Here is a 12,476-nt window from a genome sequence, read left to right on the forward strand (position 1 = left end):
ATCACCCTGCTGTGAAACAAAATGCCAGACATTATTCCTCCTATGTAATTGTCAAAATTAAAAGCAGAACTTCCATATGATCCAGAAATCCTACTACTACTGGGTATATCTCCAAAGGGACTTAAACGGTATGTCAAAGGAGAGCCCCACACTCCCACGTTTATTGCAGGCTATTCACAATAGCAAAGCAGTGGAATCAGCCTAAGTGTCTACCAACAGATGAATAAAGTAAATGTGGTATATATACACCATGGAATACTATTTAACCATAACAAAGAATGAAATCCCTCTATTTGCAACTACATAGAAGAACCTGGAGGATACCATGTTAAGTGAAATAAACCAGGCATGGAAAGACCAACATGGCATGATCTCACTCAAAGATGGAATTAAAAAAAGAGAGTTGACATTATAGAAGCAAAGGATAGAACAGTGGTTACCAGAGACTGGGGAGAGTTTGGTCAATAGGTACCAATTCTATTTAAAATAGTCCCTTCCCCATCAATTTCTAGCCACTCATCCATTTTACTTTATTTATAACATTTAAACAATTTGAGTTTATCTATTTACTTGCTTATTGGATGTCTCCTCCACTAGTATCTAAGTGCTATGAGAAGAGGGATTTTTTTCTTGTTTACATAGAATAGTGCCCTGCACTCAGTGTTTGTTGAGTGAATAAGTGAAGGAAGGAAGACACTACACGGGCTGTGGATATAGAGACATAGACACACGGATGCTCACTCTTCTTCTATGTATACCTCCTATTCTACATCCTTACCTGATGTAACTCACATATTTTGAAGGTCAGGATAAAATTCTCAGGGGGAAGTTCTTTGTGGGCTCCTTTCCAGTGCTATTCAGCATATTCTATTTATAATGGAACTTGATGCTCAGACTGATAAACACTGTCACTGCTTGCATGAAAGCCCCTGAAAACATGTAAAGGATTGCAGAGCCTATGCTTAGTCAACTGTTCCTGTTCTGAAAGTCAGCAGTGGCTATTTTGGTGACACAGAGCTGAAGTCTGGCTCTCAGAGCGTGTGCATCGATTCTCAGGTTTACTCACAATGTGGACTCTCTCGGGCCCCTGTCCTCAGGAGAATCTTCGCAATGGGCACGTTGTTGGTCATGATGGCGATATCCAGGGGAGTCAACCCCTCGCTGTTGGGTGTGTTGAGGTCTAGTTCTTCTGGTGTGTACTGATACAGGAGGATCTTCACGGCATCCATGTCCTGCTGTTCCACTGCCTCAAACATTGCTTCATTGCCCTGGAAATTCTGGAGCAGAAGAGGAAGAGCAGGTTAGCACCATTTCACAGGCCAGTGTGTCTTTGCGCTTTAGCTATTTTGAATGTTGGAGACTGCATGCCCACTGACAGGTATAACTGCAATTTGTCGTGAGGTCCCCAAGGTATTATATCAGAACTTTCCTCTACCATTTCTAGTAGGCATTGAATAGAGAGTATATTTAGAAGAACTGAGAAAACACAGTAAAGCATGAATAGGTTTCAGATAAGAGCAATAATCATCTTTCCTCAAACCAGGCTTCAGAGGAATACCAATCAATAGGTCATTTAAAAGGTGGTCTACGAGGAAAAGAGCATTTGGGGAAATAAATTGGGTAAACACTGGATTAAACCAAGCAACCGCAGTATTTTCCTATAGGACCTTTCAGAATCTTTAATTACTGAATATTTATGGACTGCAAATCACCAATAGAAAACAATAGCAAAAGACAATACGGTTCCTTTGAAAACTTATTCCAAAGGATTAAAAGCTCTGGAATTCTCTCCAATGCACATCTCTGTAGCTTACAGGAGAAGATCGGCACATATATTATTTGCACATCTATCTGGTATCTTCTCCAAGAGTTGTTTGGTCTTTAAAAATGTTGACATACCATTCATTTGAATCTAGTATATGGTCACCTGATTAACATCAGAAGTTTTCAGTGACCAGCGTTTAGGTGGGCAAGTTTTATTTTTAGTCTCACCCAAACTGATTTCCCCTGTCAAAGGCTGCAGGGGGGTTTTAGCTGAGTATATGACACAAAATTGAAATCTGAGGAAAATATGAAGCTGTTATGCAAATGCTTGTTTTGACAATGGGGACCCAGGGGATGGAGTTATTTTGGTATGCAATTCTCTTTACTACCATCAATCTGCTGAATGGTGAAGTGTTTTGTCCACAATCTGCTAAATTGAAGAGCCTCTGATGCTTAGGCTGCAACTTAACCACTGCCAAGCCCTCCCAGAAGATGAGTTTGAAATGAGAAAACATATTAGAAAACAAATGAGTTCAAAGTTAAAATGCTGCCCTGTCCACAGTTGTGTATTTGTTTTTGACTTTTAGTATGTCTAATTTCTCATGTGCCATATTTACTCTTACTCTTAAGTCATTTCCTCCTTCAAGCTTTTGTTGGCAAACTCTGGCTTGCTTCTCTCTGGAAATGGGACTCGCTTCTTCTTTTAAAAGCAAACAAATGGTGCCATTATACTTTGCAAAAATACCCTTGCTGAGCATATTAATACTATGTCCTCAGTTTTTACCAAGGGCCAATATAAGGAACTATTATACGAAAATGCTCTGTAATGTCATCAGTTCCATTTTTTATGCCATTTTCTGTTACATAATTCACTGTGACATAGACAGGGCCCAGGGAAGTCAGCAGCAGGAAGATATCTGTTTCTCCTGATGAACTAATATATTTGTAGTTATCACCTAATGGGATGTTGTAAGCAATTGTATTTCCTTTTCTGCTTTGACTATCTGAGAACTCAAAGATAAATGTAATAGTAAATGTCTTAACTTCTTACAGTTATATATACATACACACACACACACATATACATGTGTATGTGTATAATTTGCCTAGGTTTTGAAATATATATTTTTATTATCACCATCAATATTTTATTTTTCTAGTATTTTTCTTTTTCCTTTCCTCCCTGTCCCTCTGCCATCTTATTCATTATATAATATATATGAATTCTTTGCCTAAATTCTGTTTTGAATGCCTTGTGGGAGGAAAAGCAGAGAGAGGGATGGAGGGAGGGGGGTGGGGCCTTGGTGTGTGTCACACCTTCTGGGGGCAAGACATGATTGCAAGAGGGACTTTACCTAACAAATGCAATCAGTGTAACCTGGCTTATTGTACCCTCAATGAATCCCCAACAATAAAAAAAAAAAAAAGGAAAGAAGTCAATGATATTAATATTATTATTTGAATGAACACTGGAGCTGTCAGAGTGCCTGTTTCATCTGAGAGTCCATATTTGTCAAACTGCTATTATTTGAGTATTTTTTTTTTTTGTATACTAGTGAAATAAAAATTAAGTGAAAAGAAAGGGAAAGGATAAAAGAAGGGGAAAAACATCTCACAATCACTCAAACTTTGACAACACAGATGTTGCAATTCCTGCCTCATCTGACTCTATTGCGGCATTTATAAAATCGCAAGCATCAGCTTCTGAAGTAAGCATGGATCATCTTAGCATCTCCTTAAACCCAAACATAAGTGAACAAATCAAAGCTATACAAGAATAAAAAAAAGAGTGCTGTTACCACTGAGGTCTTTCTGAGACTCAGGCGATCAGTTCTTGTTCTAAAATAGGCCTCATCAAACGAAGAGTGGCTTCCCTTCAGCTTCTCAGACAGGTTCCTGTACAGACGTTTAGCAGCATTGGGAGATGATGGAGCACTGTGTTTTTTTGACTGAGAAAGATGTAAATTCTGCATTTGTTGAGTCATTTTCACAGGGCAGTTCCTACAAAGAGGAAAATTTGATGCTTTTACATCACAAAATTATAAGTTGGTGAAGCATTTTATCCTCTGGAATACTGACACAGTGTTATAGCTGGAAGGAACCTCAGAGATCATCAGAACATCAGAGATGAAGTTCTTCATGTTGTAGATGAGAAAGCTGAAAACCAGGGAAAGAAGCAGCTTGCTCATGGCCACAGTGCTAATTGACATCAAGAATGACATGACAACCTTCATTTGTTACATAAACATATATGTGTATATGATAGGAAACTTAAGACTTTTGGTATTTATCCCACTTCAGGAAGTATCTCTTGGGGGGTCTGTTTACACTTCTCTGGGGTTTAGGTCATGGAGACTTTTCTACTTACCTCCTCATATTAATAGATGCTGGCCTGTGTTGGGTGACTAGGGAAGAGTGAACGTGCCCTGCATGGCCCCATTCTCTCCAGATAGCAGTTAAATTGTGCCTGTTATCTGAGGTTTGGTGAACTATCCAAGTGCCCAGAGACTTGGGGGATGGGTACCACTAGGCCCATTCCCCTCTCTCTCAGATACTGTAACCAGGGCTCTCTGAAGCAATGTTGCTCTACCAGGTCCCATCATATTTTTTTAATTTAATTTTTTTATTGATACACAATAGATGTACACATTTTGGAGGTACATGTAATAACTTAATACATTCTTATAATTTATAAATATTAAATCAGTGTAATTGGGATATTCATCACCTTAAATATTGAGAAGCCTATTATGTATGAAGAACCAGGGCAGCTAATGTTTTTGTCATAGAAGTCACTTAGCAGATAATTGAGAGTAAATGAGTGCCCATATGAGATTCTGTTATAGGTAACACACGAGAGGACCAACCAGAAAGTTCATTTCCTCCTCATCCATCTGAACTGGTTCCATGTCCTCTTACACCAACTAACTTTGAATGACTTTCACTTTAACAAATGCAGATCCATCTTTGTTATACTGTTAAATGTCCTTCGGCAACTTTTAAGTCTTCTTTGCAGCTTCTTCCAACAGGAAAGACTTCCTTATTCTTAAGGTGGTCCAATGTAATCAGTATTAGTAATATGCATTAGGCCCTACACAATTTTAACTACACAGACATATTTACATTTGGGAGGATGATGCATTGTCTGCAGTGTATGCATGTGCAGGTGTGTTTTTAATAAATTGTTAATAACTTTTTGATTTTCTCAAAAGCAGAAAAGGAAAGAGCAGGTGATTTGGCATCTTTTTCCCTCCATCTACAAATCATTTACCTTTGATTCAATAGCAACTACAGGGTTTTCTCCAGCTTCTTTCTTTATATTCCCACAAAAATTACAGATTCATATGCAAAGCTGGCTCATGGGGGATTGCCTTAACCTCTTTCTGCCTTCTGTCTCTAGCCTTTTCCTTCAACATTAAAGCCCCAGTTCAAGACATCTGTCTTGTCTACATCATTATCATTCCCAAAATAACTCTACATTCTTTCTTATCTCCCATAATGCCCAGGAGCACAGCAAATAAATTCTTGTCGATTGATCAAATTCCAGCTACTTGCCCTCTAACTGATACACCTACCCACAGGGCCTCTTTTGTCTTTGCTCATCTTCCATCTGTTCCCTTCAGTCAAAATAGATTGACTTTCTCAGTCTCTCTGACTTCCTTCCCATCCCCTCCCAGCTGTCCCTTCCTTCCAGGCCATTCTTTAGCTGTTTCTACTCTTCTACTTTTCATTGATCATTATGGTTTGTTTTTCTTCTCTATATTTAACATTTTGTCAGGTAAGAGATACAAGATATAAGAGAGAGACAACTTTCTGTTATCTATTCTTATAAATATGCAGGCCCTCCCAACTGACTGTGCTGTTACATTTCTACATTTCTACTTTTATGGAAAGGGATAAGCATTTGAGTATCAGTGTAGCTTTGGCTCTGGAATGTGACAGACCCAAACTTGAATACTGATACTGTTGTTAATACCTGTAACCTATGTGACTTTGGGCACGTTCAATAAATTCTCTGAATTTATTTCATTATTTATAAAAAGACAATAGTAAGACATTTATTATAGAGTTGTGAAGATTAAATTAATCAGCAAGTGAAAGATATATATACTGTGTGGTACATAGTAGCCACTCAGTAAATATCAATGATTATTAAAGTTACCCCAAGTATTCATTGTGAAATAGTGACACCAAAGTATATTGTAATAATTTAAATAGTTTTCTGGTTTGTTTTAAACATTGTCTGTTCCATATATTGGAAATAAAGTAATCAATAGAAATTAACCCTGAGGAAGCCCAAATGTTGGACTTATTATGCAAAAATAGGACTGTAATCTATTTTTAAAATATTCAAAAAGTGAAATCATGTCTATAGAAATAAATTATAAGAATGATATTGTACCAAATAGAAAGTATTAGTAAAGAGGTAGACATTATAAAACAAGAACCAAATAGAAATTCTGAGGTTTAAAAGTACAATAGCTGAAATAAAAAATTCACTAGAGATACCCATGCAGATTTGAGTAAGTGGAAGAATCAATCAGTCGCTTAAAGACAGAGAAATAAAGATTATCCATTTTGAGGAGCTTAAAAAAAGAAAAAAGAAAACAAAAGAAAAGACTCAGAGATTTCTGTGACACTTTCAAGTAAGTAAGATATATACATAATAGGAATTCCAGAAAAAGAAGGGGGACACAGAAAGGATATTTGAAGAAATAATGACCAAAATTTCCCAAATTTGATGATAAACATTAACAATATATCCATGAGTATCAATGAACACTAAGTAGGATGCACTCAAAGAGAACCAGGACTTGATATATCGTAATCAAACTGTGCAAAGTCAAAGTCATATAATCTTGAAGACAGCTAGTGAGAAATGACTTATCACATATAGAGGATCCTCAAAAAGATTAACAGCCAACTTCTTACCAAAAACCACAGAGGCCAGAAGGAAGGAGAATGACATAAAGTGATGAAAGAAAAATACTTTGCAATAGAATTTCTCTACTTAACAAAACTACATTTCCAAAATGAAGAGGAAATTGAGATAGTGCCAGACAAACAAACAGGGAGAGAATTGGGTATTGGACTTTCTCTATTATCAAATGCTAATAGGACTCCTTTAGGTTGAATGAGGACACTAGACAGTAACTGAAATTTATATAAAGAAAGAATGTTGTTAAGGATACTACTACTATTAAAGATAGTATAAATATATCTTTTGTTGGTCAGATTTTTCTTCTCACTTCTGATTTAAACGACAATGAAATAGACAAATAGAAAAAAATTTCTTTTCTAATAGCATAAACATTAAAATATTTAGAAGTAAATTTAACAAAAGAAGTTGCAAAACTAATTGTCTGAAAATTACAAAACATTGCTGAATCAAATTAAGGACTATTTAAATAAATGGAGAGACATTTCCTTGCTCATGGATCAGAAGCCTTGATATTGTCCAGCCAATGGGAGGCACCGACTGGAAGTTGGAGGACGAGGTGGAGGTATTCGCCACTCTACTTCTGATGGGTGTCCCTTTCCATACAGCTGTTTTCTCTGTGTTACAGAAATTTCTTCCTCTTTATGTCCCTTCACTATTCCTTACTGATTTTTCCTTAACCTTCTCACTTCTTTGTAAATGTGTTTATTGTTAACCTTCCTCAGAGTAACTACTCTGTTTGAATGTGCCATAGATTCTTACTGCGATCCTGAATATTACATCATGTAATTCCTATAGCAGATGTAAAAACATCTTGAAATGGATAGTAACCTTGGGTATTGGACCTGCAGTACTTTCTGCATCTTTGAATCGAATTAAAAAAGATATTCAAATGTTAAATAAAATACCTGATGGGTAAAGTAGACACAAAGTCCTCAAAGGTGACCAGACAGGGAAACTAGGTTTGTTGTTTTAAGTCTGGGATATTACTCTTCAGGTGGCATGCTTTGTTATCCAGTAAAACTGGAAAAGTTGAAGTCTATCGTTACATTTTATTCCATTCTTCCACCCCAATATAATTGTAGTGGTTTTAAGCATAATATTAAAAGTAGGAACTCTGATACAAAGCTGATTTAACTTTAGGTTTTGGCTTTTCTATATATTAATTCTATGACCTCTAGCAAATTATTCAGCTTCTTCGAGCTTCAGTTTACTCATTGTTAACATTATTCCTCATCTTAGTGATAATAGTCATGTGGCAGTCTAAGAGGGATATCAGAGTTTAAAAGCGAGAATAAGTAAGAGTGCCTGAAAGAAACAGGAGTTCTATAAAGATTAGCTATTATCTCATAACAGCTCTTTTGAGGCAAAATTAACTTACAATAAACTACATATGTTTAAAGGGTACAATCTGATAAATTTCAACATAAATGTACACCTGTGAAGTCATTGCCATGATCATGATAATGAATGTAGCCGTCATACATGAAAGGTTTCTTTACATCTCTAAAGAAAGAAGATGTATCTTTTTCTCTTCTTTCACAAAGACTTAGGGGACCTGAGCTTCAAAGTTAGAACTCATGGTTAGTTGACAGTGGGCTGACCTCTGCAAGAGGCTATGGGAGATAATTAGCCAGAAACATCCTCTTTATGGAAAATTTGATTTCTGGTTTTACATTGTATTTTTCTCCTTCCTAATTATTTTTATTATTCTAAAACATTTAATAAAGGTCATGTTAAAAATTATAACCTGCCAAACATCTAGGAAGAAATGGTAACAACACTTCTAAAGTTGTTGAAGAGCTTCGGAAGCTCTTCTAAAAATTGGGCTTCATTTTTGAGACTAGCATTGTCCCGATAACAAACCAAGAAAAAAGAAATTACAAGAAAATGAAGGTGTGGACTAATGCCACACCTCATGAACATGAAGTCAAATAACTTTAACAAAATGTTAAGAAATAAAAATCCATCAGTATGTAAAATGGGTAATGTATCATGACCATTCAAGGTTTATTTCAGAAAAGCAAGGTTAGTATAATTCAACCACCCATAGATGTCAGCATAATTTACTACATTAAGAGGGAGAACAAAGAAGAAAAACCATATGATTACCTCCAAAGATTCAGAAAAATAAATCAAATTCAACAATACGTAACATTCATTCATGATAAAAAAAATACTTCCAGGTATATAAGGGAAATTCTTCAACCTATAGCTCCCATCATATTTGATGATTTAAGATCAACTGTGTCCTTCTAGGAACAGAAGAAACAAGACATGAGTGTCCGATCCTACCTTTTCTATTGTACCTAGCAACCTAGCCAATGAAGTTGGGCAAGAAAAATAAGTAAAAGACATATATAGGAAAGAAAGAAGTAAGATAGTCTTCATTTGGAGATGACATGAAAGTTTATATAGAATAATCTAATAAATCCACAAAAATCTACTTAGGTATAAATATATGAAAAACCTGTATGCTGAAAACAACATGACATTAATTAACAAAATGAAAAAAAGATACAAATAAACTTGCTCACAAATTGAAAGAATTAGTATTGTTAAGGTTGTCACTTCTTCCAAATTGATCTATGCATTCAATGCAATCTCAATCAAAATCCTAGCAGAGTTTTTTTTTTTTTTTTGGTAGAAATTGGCAAGATGATTTTTAAATTTTTGTAGAAAATGAAAGGATCTAGAATAGCCAAAACAATTTGAAAAAGAAGAATAAAGTTGGAAGACTTACCCTGACTGATTTCAAAGACTCAAGATTGGCTTCTAAGGATAGACACACAGATAAAGAAAATGGCATGAACATAGAAATATAGGTGAATGAGACAGTAGAAAGGGCCAGAAATAACCTGCATGTATATCATCAATTGAGTTTTGAAAAAAGGGAAAAAGATAATCTTTTCAACAAGCAGCACTGGAACAATGGGATATCCGTTTTAAAAGAGAAGACCCTTACCCCCTGCTTTATATCTTCTACAAAAATTAATCTAAAAAAAAAATCACAGACCTAAATGTAAAAGCAAAACTTAAATATTTCTGTAAGAAAATACAGGAAAACATCTTTGAGAACTTGGGTAGGAAAGATTTCCATCTACCACAGTCCTGACCCAGCAAGACCCATGGAAGTCCCAGCTTTGCTCATGGCCGCCCTATGAGATGGGATAACACTACTTAGAAATGGGAGAAATTAGACCAATGAGAGACAGAAGACTGGCAATCGCCAGCAGATGATTTCCATTCCTTACCTGTTGACTGTTCTGAGGGCTTCCTGAAAGTCATCGAATACAAATAACAAGATGTTTTCTTAAGAAGCTTTTGCTGTTTCATTTAAAACCACCTTTGTTTTCTCTCCTTTCTTAACTCACTTCCCTTTTCCTTCACTCCTGATGCCCTGAGGTTGTATCTCCTAATACCCACTAGACATTTGCAATTGGCTTTACCATAAGCTCTGCTTTTATAGGCTAAAACAATATGTAATAACAACCCACTGAAGAAATAGGTCCTATTACCATATACTATATTCTCATTTTACTGAGGCCTGAAGAGGCTAGGTAACTTTTCCAAGATCTTACAGGCAATGTATGGAACAGAAGGATTTGAACTCTGACTCTAAAGGCCGTGCTCTTAGCAACTCTGCTATTAATGTTTTAAAGAGCTGCCCATTAGCTTTTTCTTCCTCGATCTTGATTTTGACAATAAGACTTCTTGCCCTTATTATGAGTTCTGGCGCTTCCAGAGTTTATATTTCACTGGAGCTTGGTTGTGGGGCTTTCTCAGTATATTTGTATTGTGAAAAGAGATCTGAGCCAGTTTGGGCGAGCAGTGTAAGACACAGCATATTAAAAATAGGACCTCTAGCCATTCTTGACAGCTGGGTAGAAAGAAATATTCAATGAAGGGAACATTTCTGACTGGTACAAGATTGCTCCTTAGGCTGTGATAGGAACTAGGTGACCTTCAGGCTTCAAGTAGCCTGTCACTAGACAGGAAAGAAGTTTGACCCCTTTCATTCCCCACCTGCTGTTAACATGACAGGTGTGTTTTTGATTGCTAAAGAGTGGCCCATTCTATTACAATGATGACATATAAAAGGGTAGAAGCAACTTTTCCAGTTCCTGTGTGTGTGTGCAAGCACACACACATACATATGTAAAAACATAGTCAGTGATAAGTATTGAAAACCCCTTGGTAACTCCATGGCAAGAAGAACACTACTTTTGAATTTGAAAGGATATGTTTTTGAGGAGGAAGATAGAAAGACAATTAGCATTGATTCTATAGTTCAACAAATTCTTACAGATGAAGGAGGTTAAAAGGTGAATAAGATGGTGTCCCACATAGGTTAATCAACTATCTTGGGTTTTCTGGGGACTGAGTAGCTTTCCAGGATGCAGGACTTTCAGTGCTAAACTGAACAAGTGCTAGGTAAGTTGAAATGAGTTGGTTTTTCCTACCTGTTCCCAAGGAGCTCAGAGGCTAGAAGGGAAATAGTGTTGTATGTGGAATTGTGAAATAATATTAGCTTGTAACTTGTATAGTATTTTCTGGGAGGCAGGCAGTATTCAGTATGTTCAGGCTGCTATAACAAAATACCATAAACTGGGTAGCTTACAAACAACATATATTTCTCACAGTTTTGGAGGCTGGGAAGTCCAAGTTGTTCAAGCCAACCAGTGAGGACCCATTTTCTGGTTTCTAGAATTGTCTCACTGTGTCATCACATACAGGAAGGGACAGTCAGCTCTCTGAGGTCTCTTTTTTGATGTCATTAATTTCAATCATAAGGGAAAAGCCCTCCTGACCAAATCACCCCCCAGAAGGCCACTTTCAAGGTGATGACCTTGGAGGTTGGGATTTTAACACATGAATTTTGGGGAAACATAAACCTCAAATATATTGCCATCCATGTGTATTAACTTATTTGAATCTCCTAATATCCCTGGGAAGGAATGACTATTGTCCCCATCTGACATAGATAGAAATTGAAGCAGTACTTAAGGATAGTAAATTAGGGTTTCAAACTCAGGGAATATGGGGTCAGGATCTGAGATCTTAACCCAGAAACACTTTTCTCAAAAGGTCTAAGACAGAAATAGCACAGAAGGGTGAGTGATTAACCTTGTGAGTCATAGGAAATGGTCATGAATGAAAAGGTGGTGGGGAAATGGGTTAGAGAAGGTGATGCTGGAGATAAAGTTTGAAGGATGAATGAGAACTTACTTAGCAGGAAGGAAAGAATAGGGCATGTCAGGCATTCCAGGTTAGGACATGAAGATGGAAAACCTAATGGTGTTGCTGCTAGGTCAATGCCAGTGAAGGGCCCTAATAAAAATTTCCTGGGCTCTGACACTGAGACTGTGTCATCAACCATGCCACAAGACTGTTGGAAAGAAGCCTGGAGAGGTAGCATGGCCAGACCATCAAGGACCTTGCATGCCATGATAAAAAGCATGTATTTTTAACCTCCCCTACACAGGGGAGCCCTAGGGACCTTCAAGTAAAACTTGAAATCTTTATTTTTAAAGAGCTCCTCTGATAGCAACCAGAGAACCACTGGAAAGGGGAGGAAGTGTGGGAACAGTGGCAGGAGGTATCCAAGTATGAAGCTCTTAAAAAAGTCTCTGTGAGAACCAGTGCCTTCAATTGCAGGATGAAGACAGCTGGACAGATTCAAACAATGATGAAATTCAAACAATTCATTCAAAAAATGAATCAAACTTGGTTAGTGACTGGATGGAGACGATAAAGGGACCAGGAAACTTGA

General features: G+C 36.8%; 1 protein-coding gene across 1 annotated transcript in view; it reads right to left on the reverse strand.

Annotated features, from left to right (window-relative positions):
• Nucleotides 1-12,476, reverse strand: part of ANKFN1 (ankyrin repeat and fibronectin type III domain containing 1) — a 434,680-nt gene that overhangs the window by 156,166 nt on the left and 266,038 nt on the right. Inside the window, exons 4-5 of the mRNA XM_053570655.1 lie at nucleotides 3,564-3,765; nucleotides 1,067-1,277 (exon numbers count right to left, since the gene is read on the reverse strand). Of these exons, the coding sequence (XP_053426630.1) occupies nucleotides 1,067-1,277; nucleotides 3,564-3,749 (397 nt within the window). The 5' untranslated portion in view covers nucleotides 3,750-3,765. The remainder of the gene's footprint in view (nucleotides 1-1,066; nucleotides 1,278-3,563; nucleotides 3,766-12,476) is intronic.

The sequence above is a fragment of the Nycticebus coucang genome, chromosome 18 (genome assembly GCF_027406575.1).
Source record: "Nycticebus coucang isolate mNycCou1 chromosome 18, mNycCou1.pri, whole genome shotgun sequence".
NCBI classification, from domain to species: Eukaryota; Metazoa; Chordata; class Mammalia; order Primates; family Lorisidae; genus Nycticebus; species Nycticebus coucang.